Source organism: Crinia signifera, chromosome 6 (assembly GCF_055691185.1).
Source record: "Crinia signifera chromosome 6, ASM5569118v1, whole genome shotgun sequence".
Classification (NCBI taxonomy): Eukaryota; Metazoa; Chordata; class Amphibia; order Anura; family Myobatrachidae; genus Crinia; species Crinia signifera.
Window position 1 is genome coordinate 265,586,879 of NC_139222.1, and position 25,419 is coordinate 265,612,297.

Sequence of the window (25,419 nt, forward strand, 5' to 3'; positions counted from 1 at the left end):
ATTATAAAACGGAATGACAGAAGAATGGATGTACAGAAAATAACATTATTACTGTAATGTGACAATTAAAAGGCAAATCTACATATGATTATAGTTATCTGTTGGCACAGTTAGGGTTGCGGCTCTATCTATATGCCCTCAGCAGAAGTGGCTGATGGGAAATAAGTGTAAGTACAGTAGATAATATATGCATGGATCTAGTACAATAAAAACAAGTATCATAATTTTTTTTTTTAAAACAACCTAAAATAAAAAAAAAATAAAAAAAAATAATCATATATATACACAAACTTCTGTACAAGATGATGACACAGGAAATGGTCAACATTAGTAGCAACGCCCATATTGGTCAATCACATCAGTTATTTTTTGTTTCTTTTAATACAAGCTCCTGCCTTAGTATTACACTACATAAATTAGTATCCACAACTCCGTAGCTCACAATGTTTTTGATTTTTTTTCTCTTTTTTTTTTTTTACATTTCGTTATATCTAAAATGACTATTTTCATCTAGGATAATTGCACAAAAAGAGGAAAAGGGAAACACTGCGGCCCAAATGAGGTAACTTCTGCATAATTAACCGTAGCGAGCTGTACATTCAAAAAGTGGTGCGTGTTCTACTGCGTGGTGGTGGCGTCCATGGATATCTGTTTTCTCGTGGTTTTTGGTGGGGGCGGCGGTGGGGTCTTGCTGGGTAGTGGAGGAGGCAGGTGCTGAAAACACACATGGAAAAAGTATAAGTGTTAATGTGACTGTACACAATATATACGTAATCAATCATTGTTTTACGTACTCCATAATATAGGCATGTGATGTAGAAAGGAAAATGATATAAAATATAAATATAAAAAGATTTTAGCTATCATTTTTGGGGTATATTCTATAAATTGTTAGCTAGGATCTGATTGGTTCTATAAGCAATGCCACTTGTCCACTTTATTATTATAAACCTCCCCATTTACGTCCATCTTAAAAAGTTCAGTATTTCTCCAAAACAGATGCACGTCTAACTCATGTAGATTCTGTAAGCTTGCCAGCTCTGTTTGTGACTGGCAGAGCTCAGTCTGTGATTGGCAGAGCTCGGTTTGTGATTAGCCGAGCTGTATAAATTACACTTCAGGTCATAAATAGGTCATCCTTGCTGCAGGAATGCGAAACAGCCTCTCTAGTTGCTACAGGAATGCGAAACAGCCTCTCTAGTTGCTGCAGGAATGCGAAACAGCCTCTCTAGTTGCTGCAGGAATGCGAAACAGCCTCTCTAGTTGCTGCAGGAATGCGAAACAGCCTCTCTAGTTGCTGCAGGAATGCGAAACAGCCTCTCTCTGGTTGCTGCAGGAATGCGAAACAGCCTCTCTCTGGTTGCTGCAGGAATGCGAAACAGCCTCTCTCTGGTTGCTGCAGGAATGCGAAACAGCCTCTCTCTGGTTGCTGCAGGATTGCGAAACTGCCTCTCTCTGGTTGCTGCAGGAATGCGAAACTGCCTCTCTAGTTGCTGCAGGAATGCGAAACAGCCTCTCTAGTTGCTGCAGGAATGCGAAACAGCCTCTCTAGTTGCTGCAGGAATGCGAAACAGCCTCTCTAGTTGCTGCAGGAATGCGAAACAGCCTCTCTCTGGTTGCTGCAGGAATGCGAAACTGCCTCTCTAGTTGCGCAAAACTGTGGTGCAACTTGGTAGTGCCAAGAATCTTTTCATACATTGTTTTCTGTTAAAGTGAGTCTTATTTGCATTGTTGTCCTGGAAAACACTTTAAAAATACCATTATTTGCCTAGCAATGCAAAAAAAAACCCCAAACCTATTTAAGGTTAGAAGAGCAGCCCTGGAACTGCCAGCACATTCCTATTAGACATCTAGCGGTACGTGGCGTATTAGGACACATCTGTACTTCCAAAGATGCAACAATCTATAATATTCATAATCCTTAGGAAGAGGGCACACGCAGCTGCGGCAACCCAAAAGATGGTGGGCTTGGCTTTGCAGCTGCCGGTATCACGCGAGCACTTCATAATCGTGATGCGATCGCAAAATTTTGCCATCACTTTGCAGGGTGGGACCCAGAAAGTAACATGGCCTTGCTCTCTGCAACTGATGCTGAATTAGACCCATGGAGCAATCATACCATACATCTCGGATTATGCTGCTCTTGTGGCACTACCCTATCTTAGTGAGCCACTGGCCACCAGTGGTTAAAGCAGAAATCCCCAGGCAGCACAGAGTAGCTACAGTAGGAGCAAAACAATTCTATAACAAACAGGCTGATGGCTGGGAGGGGTGCAGTTATAGACACCGAGGTGACCACAGCCAGCGCTGCTCACAAAATATATACAGTATTTTATATAATTTTTATTATTATTATTTTTTTTATTCCCAAGCTGATCTTGCCCTTACTCCTGGATGTGTGTGCCATTCCCGTCTGTAAGTTACAGGTATCTATTGTAGTGCCAGTATAGTAGAACACTAATCAACAAGTCCCCCAATAACATGAGGTTATAGTTTAATTATCCCTCATTACAGCAATTATTCTCTGAGCAGACAGCGAGTCCTTGACTGAAGACAAGTGGCCGTAGACCGTGGGATAGGAGAGAATAGCACGTATAATGTATTAATCCCAATAGACAGATATTTGGTGGCTATTTTCTTGCAGGACTGTTTTCCTTTCAGATACGAGAAGTCTGCCAGTTCACATTAGACCCTATGCTAAGCAGATTCACTGACTCGCACACACCTCGGGGGAGAAGGGAACCTTATGTAAAAGGCACATCTGCAGCACAGCAACAATCTGTCCTCCAATATCCTGACATCCCTCTAGTTGTTTGGCTTTGTATCCAACATCATGGCGGTAAGACGTTGGAGCCTTTAATACACTCTGCCCTAATACCACATCTCACAGTGTATTCATATTTACACTATCTGCCCTTAAACTAATACATTATAACAGATTAACGCTCAAGTACAGGTGAGGCTCCAGAGGTGAGACTGCAGCGCAGTTCAAAATTCAAATAGGGGAACTGCCACCAACTGTCATTCCAAACGGACTTACTGGCAGTGGGTGTGGCTCACCTATTTGAATTTTAGACTGTGCTGAAGCCCCACCCCTTGAGCCGCCACTGCTCAAGTGTCAACTTATTTTAGTTAAACGGCAGACTGTGCTGAGAAGATTATGTGAAGCAGCTGTACACTTACCCTCTGGGGAGGTGGTGGTGGTGGTGTAGCAGGCTGTATGTACTCTTGGTTTTCCATGATGTTGCCGTAGTCTGCCATATTTCCTTTCAGCGGTAGCGGTGGGGGAACATCCATTGGTTCAGCAGCTGTGACACCATTTTGTTCCATGCCTGGAAAAACAGGTTTAGTTTATGGATAATGGTATTCAGCTGTACACTCCAATGTACTGACAATGCTTCCAAGGGATTCATAGGTTGCGTCTTCAGCCCGCACAATATTTTCCAGTTAACCCTCCTGACGTGGCCAGTCACCACCGTAGGAGCCCTAAATAGACATTGTGGTGCTCTGGCTCAGAAAAGACTTTGACCACTGTATTTTTCAAACAGGGACATTAGGCGAGCTCTGGTGCCCAGTGAAAGCACTTGCTATGATGCCCCCTTTCCACAACAAACCCAAGACCTTCAGCTACATCCTCCTTTATTTAAGGCACACATTTCAGAAACTCGGGATCTGAACCCATGACCTTCCAAATTGCAGTCAGACACCTTACTCACTGAGCAATTTACTCATGTATGGGAAGTATGAAAGTATTTTTAAAAGTTTGCATTAAATAAAGGTGTGTGTGACTGAAGGTGCTTAGGGACATGAGGGGGAGATGGGTGCGGCAAGGTGATGCCGGGGATCAAAGACGTTGAAGCAAAATCGATGAAAGCAGAAAATGAACAGGTACTGCACTACAGCGCCCCCTATCATGCCTAGCCCCCACCAATCTCCCTGAAGTGGAGACAGGCAGGGAAGCATGCGGGGGTGCGGGTAGACCCGCTCGCGGGGTGTGTGTGCGTGTGTGTGTGCGGGCAGACCCGCTGCTCACCTGTTGGCTGTGGTGTATAATGGTGGATGGTGGGTGGTGCTGTAGCCCTGGCTGGGTGGGGGGAGGTGTTTTCCAAGTGGGTGTATAACGCTGGTCTATCCCTGGGGGGGGTGTATAACGCTGTCAATCACTCTTGTAACCCCACCCGGCGTTATACACAATCTGATTACACAATGACACAGCATAACCTACCTAGTGGTGGGCTGAACGTGAGCTTAGCTCTTGGCGTGACTGGTGGAGGCGGTTGTGCGGCAGCATGGTTCGGAGACACAGAGAATCGCCTATCTCCGGCAACAGTACTGAGAACTTGACTCTTCGGTCTCTGCGGCCTTAAGGGGCTTATCTGGAACAGCAAGATGTCCTAGCGCAATCAGCAGGAGTAAGGCAGACAGACCTGATATACATCACATCATAAGGAAGGAAGAGCTGCCATAATTAACACCTTAGTTGCTTTATCATAAGAATAAGCTGATATTTCATTACACATTTATTGCAAGGTCATCTATGGCCCCCTAGTCACCTAAGTGACAGAGGTATACTCGTGGCCAGAAACAATGAGTTTAACAATCGGATATACTGTAGAGCGATATTCAGTCTCTGATGATATTTCCGACAGTGGAAATATTGGCAGTTCAGTATTCAAAAACCGCCCGGTACTTGCCTGCTAAGGACCCGCCTCCCTGTGGAGGAGAGTCTGTATTGTTGGAAACGACCGTGGATTGGCGAATCCGCGGCTGTTTTTTCCCCCGAAATACATTAGTCTGACACACGCAAGAGGATGTCATGTTATGGCCTACACATGGAAAGGTCGACATGAGTTTTTCCCCATGTTTAAAAAAATGTTTTCATACTTTGCCATCCTCGTAGAGTACAATTGGCAACGGTGGCGAGCGACGCAGTACACTACTTGGGGGCCCACATGGTGAGCGATGCAGTGCACTACTTGGGGTTCCACATGGCGAGCGATGCAGTGCACTACTTGGGGGCCCCACGTGCTTCAGCATTGACGCTGACACAAATAATGTGAAAAACTCTTTATGAATCAACATTTTCCGTGTTGACTTTTTTTCTCATGTTAACCTTGTGCATGTCAAACTTTTCGGGTTGGCATAGACCAGCGATAGAGAACATTGGTACTCCAGCTGTTGTTAAACTACACATCCCAGGATGCCCTGATACAGCTTTGCTACTTGGCCACACTATAACTGTTGCAGGGCATGATGGGATGTGTTGTTCAACAACAGCTGGAGCATAGACCAGCGATGGAGAACATTGGAGAACATTGGAATTCCAGCTGTTGTTAAACTACACATCCCAGCATGCCCTGATACAGTTTTGCTACTTGGCCACACTATAACTGTTGCAGGGCATGATGGGATGTGTAGTTCAACAACAGCTGGAGTGCCAAGGTTCTCCATCACTGGTCTAGACACTGTTACCCATATCATCCACTCCACTCCTTGATATTAGAAGTGAAACCATTGGCTGACAGATGAGAGCAGCTGCTCACTCTAGCTTTCACACTCCCAAGTCTTCCCAAGTTACGTAGGGATATATTTACATGGGCGTAAAATTACCATTTTGTGTAAGTGGCGGAACAACAAATTTTGCGCCGATCCCCCACCCCCCGCCGGGCAGCAGGGCGGGAATCGCTTCTGATTTTGAAAACACCGGCCACACGCTGATTGGCTGAATCTCAGCCAATCAGCGTGCGACCAGTGTTTTCAAAATCAGAAGCCCTTCCTGCGCCGCCGCCCGGCGGATAGTGCTAGACTAGTTATTTCCAAGACATTGCAGGGACCCGCCAACTCACTACACAGCGCCGCAGGGACCCCTCTCACCGCGGCTTCTAGACAGCGCCGCAGGTACACCCGCACTGACCCCCCTGCCCGCACCCTGCTGCACCCACAAGGAGTGGAGTACAATAGTGCCCGCAGTCCCCCACACTTAAGCTGGGTACACATATGTACAATCGTCGGGCCGTTCTTCCGTTCTGCGGACGAACGGCGTTCGATTGTATATATATGTACGCAGTCCCGATCCCTTCATTGCGATCGATAAACGGCCAAAAACGCTCTTGGCCGTCCACGGTCAGTCGGTCGAAGGTTCTTTGCTGCTTAATATTCTTCCGACAGGACGGCTCCATATCGAAAGAAAAGTGACATGTGTACGCATGTTCGATCGATATGCAGCCCGTTCCTGTGATCATTCCTCCCATCTTGACATCAGACATCTTGACCTGGTGAAGGCGCTTAGTGTAATAAAACTCACTGTCTCAGAAAGGATAACGGCTTCCGACTGCTGGAGTTGGGTATCCGCCGCTTTGAATTCTTTATCAAATATCTCTTGGTGCTTACTGTTCCTTTTCTCCTTCCTTTTCTCCTTTTTTTCCTTATCAAGATCATCTCTGTCCAATTTATCTTGGGAGCGAGAGTGCATCTTCTTTGGTAAAAGTGGTTCAAGAATAAAACTGGAAGAGAGATTGTCCAATGAATCAATTAGGGGCCAACGTGTTTTACATGGTCAGAGGGTTCTAGATGGAGTTAATCTGCCCAGTGTCATTTCGGCTTTATAGATAAAGTGGTCACTTTATCTCTTTATATAGTTGTACAATATGATGTGTGTGCTTTTCTAAACTATCTATACAGAATAGAGAATGGATTCAGCTGCAGAAAGCTCGCCGGCCTCTGAAAGAGAAATTCCTCTGAAGAACGGTCTGAGATGTACCGTTCTAACATAGCTATGTCTTCCCTTATATGTAGGAAAAAAGAATTCCAAATCAGTGACGTCAGTGACGTGCGGTGAGGTCATTGCCTGGGGAGGCACTGACCTCACCACCCCCCCCCCCCCCCCCCCCCCCCCGGACATGGCGGTGCTACATATGCAGCGGCCGCCGGTACATGCGATAAGTGCCGCTTCCCCATTCATTTTCAATGGGCTTTTACAGCCCATTGCTGCCCCCTGCCCACCCCTACCGGCCCCCCGCTGCCCGGAGTTTTAATGTTAACAGCGGGAGGCACCTCTTCCGCTGCCTCCCACCCTCACATGCAGCAGTGTAAGAAGGTGGGAGGCAGCCGGAGAGGTAGAAATGATGAAAATAATAAAAGAAGATATATAAATATCTTCTTTTTATTATTTTCATCATTATGACAGGGGAGGCTCTGCCTCCCCTGACTGCACGTCCCTGTTCCAAATGATATTTCATTTAAATACATTTATTTTTTTAATCCTTCCGGTACCTATTGGCAAACCTTCACTGCGCAAAGTCATAGACACAAAAATTTTAAGATGACAACGTGCAGATCTAATGGCATTTTACTGCTGCAGATGTCAAGGAGATGAAAATGATCTTTGAAGACCGAGTCTAAACCCATATAGTGTATGAATTTCTGTTTCTAAAGGTCCAGACACAATCCAGTTGATACACATAAAAGACAAGGTGACACTATGCCACACACTGAATCCAGTTATGACATGCACTGTCCCCAGTACATATTATGCCACATTACAGCACCTGCTTACCATTATACCAACCACTACACACTGCTCTCACTGAAGATGTAATGTCACACTGCAGGCGAGGCAGTGGGCAGGGACGTTTCCATGGTATCGTGAAACCCCTGACAAACAGCAGGAAGTGTGACATAATTTATAAGGGGAATTACTATATAGCTCCTTATATGGTGTTAGGGTATTACTCTGTGGGGGTATAATATGGTACAAGGGGTATTACTAGGTGCGGCATAATATGGTGTCGGGTATTACTGCGTGGGGGTATAGTATGGTACAGGGGGCATGACTGTGTGGGGGCATAATATGGTGTCAGGGATATTACTTTGTGGGGGCATAATATGGTACAAGCGGTATTACTGTGTATGGACTTAATATGGTACAAGGGGTATTACTGTGTGGGGGTATAATACGGTACAAGGGGTATTACTGTGTGGGGGCATAATATGTTACAAGGGGTATTGTGGTATGGGGGCTTAATATGGTGTCAGGGGTATTACTGTGTGGGAGTATAATATGGTACAGGGGGTATTACTGTGTGGGGGCATAATATGGTGTCAGGGGTATTATTGTGCAGGGCATAATATGGTACAAGGGGTATTACTGAGTGGAGGCATAATATGGTACAAGGGGCTTTACTGTGTGGGGCATATTATGTAAGGTACTCTTTTGCAAGACCACGCCCATTACAGTGAGGACATACACCCTGCAGGGAGGCCACAACCCCTTTTTAGGACAGATCCCTGGCAGTGGATCAAACAAAATTCATTAGCAGGCAAATCTGTGAAATTGTTGCACAGCTTTATAACCTAGGTCCAGGCTCCCCTAAGGCACTGGTCCCCGCAGCAATGGCACCACTTAGTTCGCTCGTAGCTGTGACCCAGCACCCTGAGGGGGGCAGACAGACAGGAAGTACAGATCGCAGTGATAAAAGTGTTAGGGTGATATGACACACAATCATGTATTATAATTAAAGAGCATTAAACACATTTCAAGTCCTGCTACAATTACTGGGCAATGCCGGGTTGCCAGTCTCAGCAATACTAAGCATACAAGCATATTCCTTTTTTATTGGAATAAATTTCAGGAGATTTATTAGATACAGCCACTTTAACATACATACACATTGTTCTTGTATTCTAAAGCCATTTGGTAACGCGCCATTGTCGGCTAGTCTGCGGAGCACATTGACATGACGAGCATTGGGAGAGTCGCCAAGAAGACAACGTCCAATATTGGGAATGCCAACAGGCAATCTAAACATTAGAAAAACGTCCTCTTTCTATTTTAAACCAGCTGTATCATGGCCCGGATCAGACTGCCGAGTGCCCGCAGAGCTGTGACAAACAGCTGGGGTAAATATTCTGACCTCCCGAAATGTCAACAGGCATCTGTAAGAGACTACACTAAGCCTAATACTCTGGGTTTTAATTGATGTGTGTTTTCTACAGGCTCGCTGCATAAACATGTCCCACATGATGTGGAAGCTGTAAGCTAGCGGACTCGGCAATACAGGAGAAAATGAGGACTTGGCACTCAATCGCCGGCCATATGTATCCTGTATGTCAGAAGGAATTATGCAGTGGTCCGGATTAACAAGGTCCTACTGTATCGCACAGAAACGTGAAGAAGGGGAAAGGGCTTATATTTATGTATGTATTTAAACAGCACTCCCAGGGAAGTGGTGCAATGATGCTGCTTATTCTGGTTTATTAAAGTAATGGAAAACAAGTCAAAGAAATGTTGAGAACGGCTTCACTATAAGAACAGTTGTTATCCTCAGTACCGGCACTTTCTGTGCTAAAACATCGCACAAACACACATAGAATTATACATGTAAAATAAATGACGGAGTAATATACAGTAGTAATATGGCATACCCATCAGAGCCTGGTCTTGAAGGTGTACTGTCTGAGGACAGGGAGGATATAGAGACCACCGATAAAGGTCTGGACGATGATGGCATGGTGAAAGATCTAACCATGGATCTTGGCCGATTCCCCCAACGTTCGTCATTGCTGTTGGACTAGGAATAATAAAATAATAAATTGTTCAGATAAAGCCATTACATACGGTCTTACATAAACCCAGAAATCGCTCTGAGAATGACTGTATACAGCCCATTACAATGTTGCCCCATTTAGACGTGGAACAATTTCTTTGTTTTTTGTACTGGTTATCTGTTCTGCAATTGTTTTGTCTATGAATCTGAAGTATTTGGTGCCTGGCGGGCTACAGGACCGCGTGGCCGGCGGGCTACAGGACCGCGGTGACCGGCGGCCTACAGGACCGCGGTGACCGGCGGCCTACAGGACCGCGGTGACCGGCGGCCTACAGGACCGCGGTGACCGGCGGCCTACAGGACCGCGGTGACCGGCGGCCTACAGGACCGCGGTGACCGGCGGCCTACAGGACCGCGGTGACCGGCGGCCTACAGGACCGCGGTGACCGGCGGCCTACAGGACCGCGGTGACCTTTAACTTTGGTGCCCATGGATGACAAGTCATCAGTTGCTTTGTAAGGATATCAATATGCCTATCCCAAGCATGTTGAAATTGTTCCACTGTATTGTTCCACTGTATTTACTTTTCTGTGATTTTTCCTCAATTCCAGTAATTTTTCCTCAAATTTCCCCAGGTTGTGGTCTTCCAACATTATACTTCCCAGACCAGACCAGCCACGATTTCAGGACCCAAGTAGAGCACAGTACATTATAGCCGGATGGTACAGGACTTGGTAAAACAGGATGACAATTCTTTCACTCACATTATTGTAATTTAAGTTTGCCAATTTCCTCGCTTATAAAGAACTATTAATGCCATTACTTCCTTGGTAACTGGATATATGGCACCACATTCTCGCCGTTGGGGGGAAAAAGGTTTGTACAGCTAAACATAACTTAAAGTAACAATATTTCTATGCAATATTATCACCGTGGAAAATCATCAGAAATATAAAACAGGCAGAATGACATTTGTATACAGTATCTGCAGAGCACTATGATGGCATCCTCACTATAGGACACAAAACTCAACGTATTCAGCAGCGGAAATGTGCATGATTTGTATTGTCAACTCCTGATTAATTGATTCAGAGTAAGCAAACAGTGGTAGCGGTGTTCCATCATCGCTGGCAGAGTGAGGCCGGGATTAGAAAACACATTAAGATAACATCAGACACGTGTAAGGATAATGCGGGTGCTTTTTCAGTGTTTGATACTGAGACTTAGGCGAGATAACTTACAAAGTCAACATATGTTATCCTAATGGAAGCTTGTAAAATATCTTGTCATTCTAATGGACACGGCATATCTGCACTCTAGCACCTGCGGTTTACAGAGAGAAGAGGCGCCAGGGAGCTGATTGGCTATTTAACTCTTCCGTGCCTGCTGACACTGGACCAGATATTGGGATGAGCTGCCTGGTACAGCCGCCACCCTATCCGAGCACAACTGCCTTGTACGATAAATAAACGGACGCCTTCAGGAAATATATACCTCTGGGAAAAAGACAAATGAGCCCAGCGTCATGTTAATATCCCATTACTTTCAACTTAATTATAAATGCCTCCGCTGTGCCCTTTTCTCACCCCATAATGCTCTGTACCCTGCATCTGCCAGGTCCCTATTTAACTGCTGACGTTAAAGGGAAAGAAAAAGGCAACAGCCATGGGAAAAAGTATACAGAGGCAGCACTTGGTCCTCTAGTGTCGGGCCACTGTGCTGCCATCCTGCTTTTCAAAACAAACAAAAAATAATAATGAAAAATACATTTGCATCGTGTCTTTCCCAGAGCGAGAGAGTGGCACTAGGCTTGTCATACTGCGTGTGCATACTGTGCATTACAAATCAAGTGGATATGTTCGTTCCCAGTCTTGAATTAATAATGAACAGCGGAACACTGCCACTGACTTGCACAACAGTGAGTAGTAGAGAACTGCAAGGTACTGTAGCCTCTGCTCAGAGCACTGCAAAGCACTGTAGCCTCTGCTCAGAGCACTGCAAGGCACTGTAGCCTCTGCTCAGAGCACTGCAAGGCACTGTAGCCTCTGCTCAGAGCACTGCAAGGCACTGTAGCCTCTGCTCAGAGCACTGCAAGGCACTGTAGCCTCTGCTCAGAGCACTGCAAGGCACTGTAGCCTCTGCTCAGAGCACTGCAAGGCACTGTAGCCTCTGCTAAGAGCACTGCAAGGCACTGTAGCCTCTGCTAAGAGCACTGCAAGGTACTGTAGCCTCTGCTAAGAGCACTGCAAGGTACTGTAGCCTATGCTCAGAGCACTGCAAGGTACTGTAGCCTATGCTCAGAGCACTGCAAGGTAATGAAGCCTCTGCTAAGAGCACTGCAAGGTACTGTAGCCTCTGCTAAGAGCACTGCAAGGTACTGTAGCCTCTGCTAAGAGCACTGCAAGGTACTGTAGCCTCTGCTAAGAGCACTGCAAGGTACTGTAGCCTCTGCTTAGAGCACTGCAAGGTACTGTAGCCTCTGCTAAGAGCACTGGAAGGTACTGTAGCCTCTGCTCAGAGCACTGCAAGGTACTGTAGCCTCTGCTCAGAGCACTGCAAGGTACTTTAGCCTCTGCTCAGAGCACTGCAAGGTACTGTAGCCTCTGCTAAGAGCACTGCAAGGTACTGTAGCCTCTGCTCAGAGCACTGCAAGGTACTGTAGCCTCTGCTAAGAGCACTGCAAGGTACTGTAGCCTCTGCTTAGAGCACTGCAAGGTACTGTAGCCTCTGCTAAGAGCACTGCAATGTACTGTAGCCTCTGCTAAGAGCACTGCAAGGTACTGTAGCCTCTGCTAAGAGCACTGCAAGGTACTGTAGCCTCTGCTAAGAGCACTGCAAGGTACTGTAGCCTCTGCTAAGAGCACTGCAAGGTACTGTAGCCTCTGCTTAGAGCACTGCAAGGTACTGTAGCCTCTGCTAAGAGCACTGGAAGGTACTGTAGCCTCTGCTCAGAGCACTGCAAGGTACTGTAGCCTCTGCTCAGAGCACTGCAAGGTACTTTAGCCTCTGCTCAGAGCACTGCAAGGTACTGTAGCCTCTGCTAAGAGCACTGCAAGGTACTGTAGCCTCTGCTAAGAGCACTGCAAGGTACTGTAGCCTCTGCTCAGAGCACTGCAAGGTACTGTAGCCTCTGCTAAGAGCACTGCAAGGTACTGTAGCCTCTGCTTAGAGCACTGCAAGGTACTGTAGCCTCTGCTCAGAGCACTGCAAGGTACTGTAGCCTCTGCTCAGAGCACTGCAAGGTACTGTAGCCTCTGCTAAGAGCACTGCAATGTACTGTAGCCTCTGCTAAGAGCACTGCAAGGTACTGTAGCCTCTGCTCAGAGCACTGCAAGGTACTGTAGCCTCTACTCAGAGCACTGCAAGGTACTGTAGCCTCTGCTTAGAGCACTGCAAGGTACTGTAGCCTCTGCTCAGAGCACTGCAAGGTACTGTAGCCTCTACTCAGAGCACTGCAAGGTACTGTAGCCTCTGTTTAGAGCACAGGTAATAAGCAGGGTACGAAGAGAGAACTATATGATAAAATGTGCAGTGTGTGCTCTTCTAATATCAATAGCCAAACTAGGAGCGTAGCATGGAACTACTGTACTGAAGACCTGTACTTGCAGGTCAGAGCAGAGCTAGTCCCTCTATGAATATTTAAGACTGTTGGCTTTGACACCCCAAACGTCATGGTACAATGACCAGTGTGCCCCCTAATGTGGCGCCCATTATGCCTAAACATTTTAAACTAAAAGTTTTCCCAACCCACTTGTTCCCCACTTTATTAAATGCAACATATCATTTTTCGTTTTTCCCCCTTTCATCCAATGTAATATAAACGTGCACAAAAACCGCTGAAATAATTCCCATAAAAAAACAACGGTTGTTAAAAGATATAATCAAAGATAAAGCAGAACGGGTCTTTGCCGCAGTCAGCGCCAAGTGTTTGTGATTGGCTGGTGGGAATGGGGGTCCCGGGAAAATCGGTGATATTGGTCACGTCATGGAGATCACTAAAGCTAGGTACACAGTATACAATAATCAGATATTCAGGTGCTCCGTCCGATAATCTTGCAGTGTAAGCAGCACCCAGGGCTCAATATGGTTCCAAAAGCAGCCAAATCGGATGATTGTATTGGTATCTAATCTGCTGCATAACATTAGTCGAAAATAATAAACGGATATTGGGCACATTTTATCGTATGCAGAATTTAGGGGTAGGTGTATAAAGCAGAGATAAGAGAGGATAAGTGGCACATGGTAACCAATCAGCACCGAAGTAACATCTATAATTTACATAATATAAAATTATACAGAGCAGCTGATTGGTTGCCATGGGCCACTCCTCCTCTGGCTCACTTCTCCTCCCTTTTCACTACTTCATACATCTACCCTTCAATCCGTAACTGAAATAAATGTAAATGGCTGCAGAAGTGTTTTCAGACCTTTCTAAAAATCCTCCGTTACCGGAACTAAATAAGAAATAATCCCTAAAAATGCTGCCGTATCGGAACATTACATGAATTCCTAATACAGTAACACAATTATGGGACCGCAAGGGGTGTAAATCTTGTACCCACCAGAGTTCTAACGCCATATTGTTTCTCTATTTTCTCTTTTAGTAGCTTGAAACATGCCTCCATTCGTTCGTGAAAAGGCCTCAATGCCTCGGTAACCTTTTCTCCGTGTATGCGTATCCCCTCAGCCAGAAACGGAACCTACACATCATGAGACATGAAAATAAACTGATTTACAAGCAGAAACAAATGAATGATTCACGTAGAAAAACATGTAGTTCAGAAGTGATAAATTAATTATTGGTTGGGGTCTAGAATAAAGGCTTTGGTAATATGATATTCATCACACACTGAACTCAGCGGAGGTCACAAAGACTCGTCAAAGACAAAGATTTGTTCTATTGTAAGGTCCAGGATTAAACCCCCCTCTCCCCCAGGCATACTAACCAAATTTTATTCTCTCCTCTCTGCCAGGAGGGGCGGGACTTGGCTGATATCAGCAAACCCCGCCCCCATGCCACTCAAACGCTGCAATTCGCGGGTCCTTGGATTGTGGGAGGAAGGGCTAAAATATCACAATTTGCATAATTTTAGACCCGCCCCTTTGCCGAGGACCCACAAAATCCCAGACTTGCCTATCTTCCCGGGGGGGCTGGAAGGGGGACCCGATTTTCGGGAGCCTCCCGGACATTCCGGGAGGGTAGGCAAGTATGCCCCCAGGTAGTATCCGTTTGATAGATCCACAGTGAAACAGTCAAAAGGTCCATTCCAAATGGTCAACAAAGGTTTTTGTTTCTCTTAACTCAACGTGGACTACAACACGCACACAAAAAAGGCATATCTATTATATTCACGTTGGTCTATAGTACCCGTTAACCTTTTTCTATTGCCTACCTTATCCATGTCTACATGTAGATCTATTGAAAAACACCCCTATGTCCACTGGGTGCTGTCCATGACACAAGATTAGGATCTATGGGGCCCATTCATTAACTAATTTTAGCTATTTAAAACTCACTGCATATGATAAATGGTGCTCCGGCCTATCAGTGCCTAACAGTCATGCATTTAAAAAATGACAGTTGGAAGGTGATTGTCTTGAGCAACCTTTATCATAGGCAACAAGTTTTAAATACTGTAGCTAAAACTGTTCGATCAATAGGGCCCTAGGTGTGTTACTAGAATACATAGTACAAGGGTATACAGTACACAATACGAGGGTCATTATAGTATTGGGAAATATTTCCAATTGAACATTTACTTCCCTGGAGCTGCAAATCGCGCTCGAGCGCAGAAGGGCTGATACCTTTTAAAAACTTGGAAGACACATTTTAGGAAGAATTGAATCTTTCACCCGCTTACTGTTTCTTCAGTTGCATCACCTATATTTTTTTTTTACTGTAAAATAACCTAAACGGCAATAATAGCAACATAATTTCACCAGTATCCATGGCTACCAATTACTTGCAGATTACAGTAGAAAAAAAAAAACCTCAAACACCACCTTTGAAAAGACTTACGAAAAGCTTTTAGAGACATGAACACAAGATCCGAAAATTATATATTCTTTGTATACCTTGCCCTGCACAAGTCATTGTTCTACAAAGGCTCAAAGAAACTTTCACTAACGGAGTTTAGAACAACATATTGCTCCATCTTTTTCTTAATGCATTGCAGCAACCCTCTCTGCCAGTACCGCTTTATGCAAAAAAAAAAAAAAAAAAAAAAGACGTGCCGGTATCCAGCCAATACACATATAACCGGACTGAGTGATAAAGCTATGTATTTATAAACATTGCAGGGGTGTCAGTAGAACAAGGTAAATGTTGTCTGAAGGTGTCTTTCTGTCCTTTCCTTGACGTACGGGAAAAAAAAAAAACTGCTTAACTATTTATATTACGCATGAATTTATCAAATGTCACAGTGGGATGTGAAATGCGGCTTCACTTCTGTAGGGCAGATAAATGCCACAGAAATGGTATCTGCCGCCCTGATCACTTTAACACACGCAAGCTGTCAGCGGAGAGGGCGAGCTGTCCGCTCGGCGCCCGGCACCCGGTGAGCTTTACCTGCCACGCAATCAGGTCCTTTACTTTGTCAATCTTCTCCAGGTCCTCTGGGTGCTCCTGCATGTATTTATCATTAAAGAATGCCTAGTCAATAGAAAAAAAAGATTGATTATATGATTGATTTCAATGGTATAAAAACATGGCTTCATGACAATGGTATTTTTGGCGCAACTTTTTTAAAAAAAATTGGAATTCATTGTATAAAGATGACTGCACATGGTCTATTATGCGCATGTGCCGCTCCCCTTTGTGAACGGCTTCCGCAACTTGCATAGTCGCCGAGCCATGCGCAGCCAACGGGGCGGGCCGGGGCTCGGGCGGCAGTGGGAATGGGGCTAGCCCGTAGGAACGCTCAGCATTTTATGGGCGTTCCCATGGGTACGAGGACAGACCGATGCATGCCGGGGGCGGCAGGCTGACGTCACAGGACTTCAGCCGCCCCTGCTCCGTCTTCGTCCAGGCGCATTCAAATAAAAGTAGGTCGAATGATTTCTCCTGCATCGGAGGCATGTGAGGGGCTGTGTTTTCATTACATGAGGCATTGGCCAGGGTTAGTGGGCTGTAGCTGTAACCCCTTGAAGAGTATCACATCGCTCACCACTGTCGTAGACTCCAGTCTATCACATTAGGAGGAAAAGCAACGGCAACCTTGGGGCAGCAGCCAATAGCAGTGCTGTAATCACCTAGCTGCACCGACCTTCCAGCCATCTCTGTAATGTTACGGAGCCTTCCTTCTGATGTTCTGCTGTGACAAATCTCAGTAGGAGTGTACAGGATTACAGAAGTAACGCTGGGCATTTCTAGTGCTCATGGACCTGCATTCTAAAGAATGCTGTCCTCTTACAGAACCAACTGACACCTAGTGATCCACAGTACAGTAAGAATTAATACAGTGGCCCAGTATATAACACGGCCCAAGCACCGCAATAGCTAATTTTACATATATTACAGGACAGTCATCTTACCTTCTCATAATTTGCAAATCCCCCCATTACCGCAGGGTCCACAATGCCGTTCAGCAGTAAGGAGAGCGGGTTAATCGGCAAATTGGGGTCACTCATATGTTGCTGCACCATATCGTTAATCTTCTCGTTCGTTAGCTGCATAGTCTCTATGGCATTTTCCAATGGACTTATTTCAACCTAAGAACACATACAGGACACCAGAGGAACCAAATGAATTCATAGGTAACCTTAGATCCCGTCAGTTACATTTCAAGCGTTTATGCCTGTCTGTGTGGATTGGTGTCTGACTGCCTTATTAGATAGTAAGCTCTTGCTGCAATCAGACAGGTCACCCAGCAAGAAGGCACTTTCAGCATTTGACAGTGTGGGCCAAGGCAGCATACAGTACTGTAGGGTGCATGCCATTGGGGCGAGCGCTAGCACCATAACTATTAATGCTGCCCTAGCATACAATTCCAGCATGAGTAATGTCGCCAGAATGAGGGTCTCTTTATGTAAATGCAGCAGTAGAACAGATCATCTATCTCCAGAAACAAACAAAGACTTTGCTGGGGCAGCCAAAAGATGTTCCGCCATAATGGCTGGCAGAGGGCCAGGTCCCCTTCTACCTGTGTATGGCCCAATATCACCGGGTCACACACAGGTGCTTCCCCGAAGGCCCGGACTAAGGCATCCACCAACCGATTCAATGGAAAATATAGAATTTTATTTTTTACATTAAAAATAAAAACCATATTAAGTATATTACTTTAACAAAGGAAAACATGTTTTATTTTAATATAGCTTTTCCCCCTGTGTATCACCTCTGTTATCGTCATGTTGAGATGGTGGTCTTAAATGAAGAACATCTGGCAGTGAAAAAGTGGGATCAACTAGCTTAAAATCTGGCCCTGGTTAATTTGCAGTAACTAGCTTCCCATACACAGTACCTATAGCCAAACATCCACCAATAGCCAAAGATGGTCGACAAAGGCTGTAGGTGGCAAAACACACTGATAACTTTTGCCAGCTTCAGGGCTTCCAGGAAAACATATGATGTGCTAGATTTAAGGCTCTTCTACATGGGTGCCGGATGACTGCCCGGATGAGTATCCCGACATTGGAATCCCGACTGCCGGTGCTCCGACAAGGGGGATCCCGGCTGACAGGGCTATTTCTTCTGTGGGGGTCCACAACCCCCATAGAGGGAGAATAGAACCTGTGGTGAGCAAAGCGAGCCACCAAGCCACAATGTGGCGAGCACAACGAGCCCGCAAGGGGCTTCTTTGCTCTTGTCCCCCTGTCAGAGCACTGGCAGTCGGGATCCCCCTGTCGGACCACCATACCCCTTCTACATATAATAAACCTATCCAGATTAATATTTTTTTGTATTTGGGGCAAAAAGGTGACCTCCTTTGAAACATGAGACCAACTGGGACATTCGGACTTAAATAAGACTCTTGAGGCATGAGAATTTTCATGAAAACAGTGTCTCATGCCTCAGGGAGATGTCAAGTTTTAAGTCAATTGATAGGATTGTATTCACTGAAGATCTATTTCGGGTCAATGTTGATCGCTCTAAAATCGATGTTGGGTTTCCAGGGTTAAAACACACATTTACTGACAGATGAATTTAAATATGAATTTTGAAATGTTAGTAAATGTGTGTTCTAGCCCTGGAAGTCCAACGTCGATTAAGAGCAATTTTAAATCAATCAGCATTTACGACAAATCATCCAATAATCGAAATAGACCTTTCGTGTATAAACCACAAGGAGTTCAAGAAAGGTCTCCCTTTGCAATGTTAAGGCGACATGTACAAATTCAAATGAGTTTTAGAAAAGAACTAAAATGTTATTAAGATGAAAATAAATTAAGTTGTGCTTGCTAGAGATTTCAGCATAGATGGGGTCACTGGAACATTAACTATTTAAGAGTTTTAACTCTTTATGACGCCTAGGCCAGGGCCGAACTCTCCACTCACCATGTTAGCGGATTTTACTTCAAACCATCTCAGGATTCCTGGAAGCTTGTAAGATATTGAAAAGGTGGTTCTCTCGATCCACATGTTCTAAAAGAGCAAAAAATTAAATCGTATAAATTCATAAATAAAGCATCTGCACTGAAATAGGTTTAAAAAAGGAGATCAAACTTCCTGTAGGCACAGTAGAGGTAGCCATTTTGTCAGGTTAACCAAAATTCATGAGAATGCAGGGAAAATGACTTCAACGGCAATAACAACCAACAGCTAGGCATTCAGCGTCGATACCAGAATGAATCAACTATATCCACGGCACATTGGTTCCAAATATTATTGACTGGCTGCAACCCGGCTTGATATAACCTGCAAAATGGCTGCCTTCCCTTTATGCGGCTCTTTGAAACTTATTTTCACAAATGTTGATGAATTTTAGATTGTGACAAATGTCGAAACATTTCAGGGAAAACTAGATGTTCAGTTACGATCTGTAAAACATGTTAATTCTGTAACGCCAGTTGTGCCAATGATACTAGCGCAGTTTCAAAATAAGCAATGTGAATGTATATCATACGAATACATTTTTTTTGAAAGTTTTATTTTTAGTTTCAATTGATTTTGAAATAACTGGTGTAAAAACACAAAATTCATTAACCGAAAGTTACCTATAAGTATGCCTGGCACGGACGGAGGATATGCATATACATCGTAAATGATAAATGACGGAGATGGAAAGAATAAAATGCAGCTCCTGGCAGTACAAGATCAGATACTTGTAAGCTTAAATTAAACTGCAACTGATATATATATCTGGAGCTGAATAAGAATGCTACATTTAAGATTAAAAATTATTGGAGACATGTACCATGCCTTGGAGAGGAATAAAGAGGACTAAGATTTACTCCATCTTGGTGAGGTGCCAGATTTTACTGTACACTAGAAATGGACGAACTGGGCTTTTCTTAGGGCTAGCTAATAGGCATCAGGCCAAGGGATTCTAGTAAGGTCAAAAATCCAAATATAGACTTATGGCGAAATGTCCCTATGGGTTTATACCTACGGACATTAGGGTGTTTACTTTTTTTAAGACTCATCTGGCCACATTGATTAATCATAGTTGATCAAAGTAGTTGTCTAATGCCGCTAGCCATTGGCATAAAAGGAAGGTCCACAGGGTTAGTGAGTAGGCTGACCATGCTATCCCAATGTACACATATTTTTGGAACAGTTCGATCATATGTGGAAAAAAATGTTTCTCCACAACATCTCTGACATTAAAGTAACAATTACAATATAGCAAAATATGAAGTGACACTGTAGTGGACACTAGGTAATATACTTGCTATATAAAATTGATCGGAACGCTATGACTGAGTAATAAGGCACCACCTCCTACCTGTATACAACTTTCTCTTGGAGTAAAAATTTAAAATAGGTACTAGAGCTGTAAACTAACCACTTAAACATCTTCCTACTCCAGATAAGAGACCACATTACACCCTCTATACAGCAAACCAAGGAACAAGTAATCAAGTCTAGTAAACACTTTTAATAACTAATACACACTTTCCTACTTTACAGTGGCACAAGCACTTCACTCTATATGTATGTGTGAATGTATGTCCTAAGTTTTAACCTCTAAAAAATTCACAATAAGCGGAGTAGGGGTGAGACCTGCAGTTCCGTACAAATTCAAAGAACGCAGACATCAAGGTCCCCTCTATATTTTATTTAATAAACCAATAAAGGTTACGTTTTAAAAAAAGAATAATTCTTTGGTGTGTATCCACCGTGCAAATTCTTCTCTTTCTTTCCAAACCAGTTCTGTACCAAATTGCCTGGATTGCACTCCCGCCACACTATCTCGATAAATAAGGCGGCTTGTCCTCTCTTACTAAAACCCTATATAATTAAAGAACAAAAGGGTACATCTAACCTGTGTGCGGACCCTAACCCTCCTCTTCCCCTCCCCCTTTCAATCATATTGCTGACTTAGTAAAGAAACTACGTAATAAAGGAGGCTGCGCAAAACTAGCACAATGCAAGTTTGCGAAACTTGTTCTTGGAGAATTGATCTACCAAACAAACTAAACAAATCATTTGTGCAACTGGGTAAAAATGGTTCTTGCCTGTAAAAAGCAAGAATAACCAAGGCTAAATGTTAATTTTAGGATCCAAACATCCTACCAAACCAGGATATGATCCGTGTTTGCCACCTGGACAGACTTGGGAGAAATTCTGTTACTAGATGACTATCTTCAGGTGATTAATACTGCTAGGTACTTTACAGTACAGTATTCTAGCTTTACCAGCAGAAGTTTTAATTCACTTTTAAAAGTACAAGGTTAGAAGAGTGTATATGATGGGGAAGTATCATGAGGGAAGTACACAAGATTTGCGTCTCTCATCTGAGCGTATCACTAGCTCCCATTCACTATTACAGGACTTTCATCGGGCTGCTCCCATCCTATGGAATGCCCTTCCATGCACAATAAGACTCTCCGCTAGCCTCCAAACTTTCAAGCGTTCCCTGAAAACTCACCTCTTCTACACGCATAACCCTCTGAGGCACTTATGTATTATATAGCTTCCCTTCTGGACTTGTAACTTGTTGGGACTGCTATGCTATTACTGATGCCTGTCCTTGTGTTTCCTTCCTATATACCTAATAGATTGTAAGCTTGCAGCAGGGCTCTCTAACCTCCAAGTCTGTCTGTTACCCAGTTTGTTTTATCACTGTCTACTATTGTGAAGCGCAACGGAATCTGCTGCGCTATATAAGAAACTGCAAATAAATAATAAATAAATGAGGGGGAAGTATCAATGTTGAGTAAGTGACATGTGTCTGTGGAGAGGGATGGTAACGTAAGTAGGACATACTCCACAAGCAGTGATACTTTTAAAACTCCAAGAATCCAATTAGGTTTGCAAATGTTGGGCCAAATTAAATAGGGTGTGAGAATCAGAAAGTGAGAGATTTTTGGAGCGTTTTCCCTTTATTTAAAGCGGCAATCATTTACAATGAAAAAACAAGGTTAATTTTGGCATGTAATTGATTGCCTCTTTAAATAATAATAATAAAAAAAAATCTCTCGCTTGTGGATTCTCACACCCTATTTGGCATAAACGAGGGTGTTCGTGTTTTCTAAAAAACGAGACCTGGGAAAAAGGCATAAAAAAGTGCGGAGACCTTCCTGGGTCACAACAAAAAGGGACAACTTCCTTAGCAGAATCTTATAGAAAGTGGGTATTGGGTATAAGGAAAGTATTGGGCAATCTTAAAGGTGTCAAATGGCTGATTACTTCCCAAAAAAAAAAAAAGAACAATTTCAGGTACTTATGTTGTATCTGGGCTGACGATTTCTAAATTGGGTACATCGCATCGCATCGCATGCGACCATCGGATGCGATGCGATGCGATGACCCGATTTTTCCATAGGAATCAATGTTAAAATGGACTGAGTCCATTTTAACATGGAATTCAATGGGAAAAAGGGGTCCTTTTCATACCCCTACTATCCAAGTGGGCATGGAGTTGGATATAAACCTGTGGCGAGCGTAGCGAGCCACCGAGCCCGAAGCGTGGCGAGCGTAGCGAGCCCCGCGAGGGGACACAGAATACCGTCCCCTCGCGGGGCTCGCTTCGCTCGCCACGCTTCGGGCTCGGTGGCTCGCTGCGCTCGCCACAGGTTTATATCCAACTCCATGCCCACTTGGATAGTAGGGGTATGAAAAGGACCCCTTTTTCCCATTGAATTCCATGTTAAAATGGACTCAGTCCATTTTAACATTGATTCCTATGGAAAAATCGGGTCATCGCATCCGATGGTCGCATGCGATGCGATGCGATGCGATATCGCATCGCATCTGATTGTATGCCTTAACTTAAGGCATACAATCAAAAAATCGGCAGCCCAGATACTACATAAGTACCCAATTTCATTTTACTTTAATTACAGATTAAATAAAAAAAGAGAGATAATGTGATTTTGGTGGAATTTGTGGTCACTTTAAGGTTACAAAGAAAGGTAAAAAAAAAGATTAAAAAAGCAATTAATTTTTGTTGTAATAAATACTTTATTTAGATTTTGGGTGCATAAAAAAAGCAGATTTTAGGGTAATTTGAGGCTATTTTTTAAACTTCAATAATGATGTGATTATTGACCCGTTTCAAAACCTCTGGGGGTGCGCATAAAAAAACGTGAGAAATGTGAGTTTGCAAATGGACTGCAATGCCATGAAAAAGTCTCACGCAAGAGCCTAATTGGATTGAGGGTGCCGGACGGGATCCTGACCTTCATTTACCTGATGTCGGGATCCTGACAAAACACAGACAGACGGGTTCCCGACGGCCACCGGCAATTGTCCTTCGTGGGGGTCCACGACCCCCATAGAGGGAGAATAGAATAGATGGCGAGCGTAGCGAGCCCGCAAGGGGATTTAATATGTAAAAAGGGATAGAGATAAATCCTCAACCAGCGCTAATATATAATTAATATGCAAACTTCCCTTGTATGGGGTTATTCCTTTGTACAATTTTTCCCTTGAACTTCACAGGGACGTTTTCACATCAGCAAGCCTCAGATGTAGATATATGTGAAAATATAAACATGGGAGATATCATCGCATAAAACTGTATTTAATTTTCACAAAGATATAAAACATGGGGGTACAATGTTAAAGAAAGTTTTCCTTGGCATCTGAATAAGCATACAAAGTGCACTGGGCTACCAGCTTAGGCCTGGAAAGGTAATTACCGGATGGATTGGAACCGTTAGCGAAAACAGTTCAGAAAGACATATGGTAAGTCACATACGGATCCCGGGTCACGCAGGTGCTCTCACAGTCGATGGGTAACTTCCTCTCCTGGGCGTCTGCCTGGCCCTGTGTCCACCAACGCGTTTCGGATCCCTCTGGATCCTTTATCAAGGTGTATGCTTTGAGGGTGTCTGAATCTCTATTTATTTAAAAAGCAGCCAATAGCGGGTGTTCGTTTTCCCGCTCTTTTGCGGGTGTGAAAAAGAGCGGGAAAACGAACACCCGCTATTGGCTGTTTTTTAAATAAATAGAGATTCAGACACCCTCAAAGCATACACCTTGATAAAGGATCCAGAGGGATCCGAAACGCGTTGGTGGACACAGGGCCAGGCAGACGCCCAGGAGAGGAAGTTACCCATCGACTGTGAGAGCACCTGCGTGACCCGGGATCCGTATGTGACTTACCATATGTCTTTCTGAACTGTTTTCGCTAACGGTTCCAATCCATCCGGTAATTACCTTTCCAGGCCTAAGCTGGTAGCCCAGTGCACTTTGTATGCTTATTCAGATGCCAAGGAAAACTTTCTTTAACATTGTACCCCCATGTTTTATATCTTTGTGAAAATTAAATACAGTTTTATGCGATGATATCTCCCATGTTTATATTTTCACATATATCTACATCTGAGGCTTGCTGATGTGAAAACGTCCCTGTGAAGTTCAAGGGAAAAATTGTACAAAGGAATAACCCCATACAAGGGAAGTTTGCATATTAATTATATATTAGCGCTGGTTGAGGATTTATCTCTATCCCTTTTTACATATTATGTTCCTTTCTGGGTAAAAGAAGAAATACCCGTGAGATAAAACCATTCCGGCAGCTTCTTTGCGCACTGTGGTGTTTACCGACCTCATATTTGTACCGCAAGGGGATTTGTTGCGCTCACCATGCTGTCTGAGTCCGGCCAGTCGAGATCCCAACATTGGGCTAATGACTGTCGGGATCCCGACTGTCGGAACCCTATACCACACCCATTATTTGAAACTTAATTTTTCGATCATGACTGTCTAAGGGGGAATTTTAACAGCAACATCCAAAAACTTACAGAAAATTCATTATCCGGATCTTTTTCTCCTTTCCTGATCGGCCTAGAGTACTGGAACCGAACAACTTCATTCACTCTGTAGAAGCTGTAGGAAACAACCCAACGTTATCTGACAATACCATAGAACACGGAATACTACAGTATGTATCAGGTACAGTGCTTTTCCCCATACAGTGATTCAAGGACACAGCACAAACAAAGCTTATAAGTCTACTAACATGGAAGCAAATTTATCGCAGCTTGGAGATAAAAAGGACAGTTGTAAAGTACCATCCAATCAGATTTTGTTATTTTTCAAACGCAGCCTGTAACATGGCAGCTAGGAGCTGATTGGTTGGCCCTTTTTTCACTCTCTACCCCACGGTGTCACGTGAAAGTTGCAGGTCAGGTTGAGAAATTGCTGTAATTGCCTATTTCGGAAGCTTAAACAATTCACATAGTGTTTTGCACAAACTATAGAAAACGACAGCATTGATTATACATTAGAATACTGAAATGCCTTGGCTTAATGAGCATAACA

General features: G+C 44.0%; 1 protein-coding gene across 1 annotated transcript in view; it reads right to left on the minus strand.

The window, feature by feature from the left end:
• Positions 1–244: 244 nt before the first annotated feature.
• DOCK1 (dedicator of cytokinesis 1) overlaps positions 245–25,419 on the minus strand; it is a 342,756-nt gene continuing 317,581 nt past the window's right edge. Inside the window, exons 43-52 of the mRNA XM_083149518.1 lie at positions 24,900–24,984; positions 19,042–19,128; positions 17,079–17,255; positions 16,114–16,197; positions 14,108–14,245; positions 9,424–9,569; positions 6,305–6,503; positions 4,226–4,376; positions 3,184–3,332; positions 245–714 (exon numbers count right to left, since the gene is read on the minus strand). Of these exons, the coding sequence (XP_083005644.1) occupies positions 619–714; positions 3,184–3,332; positions 4,226–4,376; positions 6,305–6,503; positions 9,424–9,569; positions 14,108–14,245; positions 16,114–16,197; positions 17,079–17,255; positions 19,042–19,128; positions 24,900–24,984 (1,312 nt within the window). The 3' untranslated portion in view covers positions 245–618. The remainder of the gene's footprint in view (positions 715–3,183; positions 3,333–4,225; positions 4,377–6,304; positions 6,504–9,423; positions 9,570–14,107; positions 14,246–16,113; positions 16,198–17,078; positions 17,256–19,041; positions 19,129–24,899; positions 24,985–25,419) is intronic.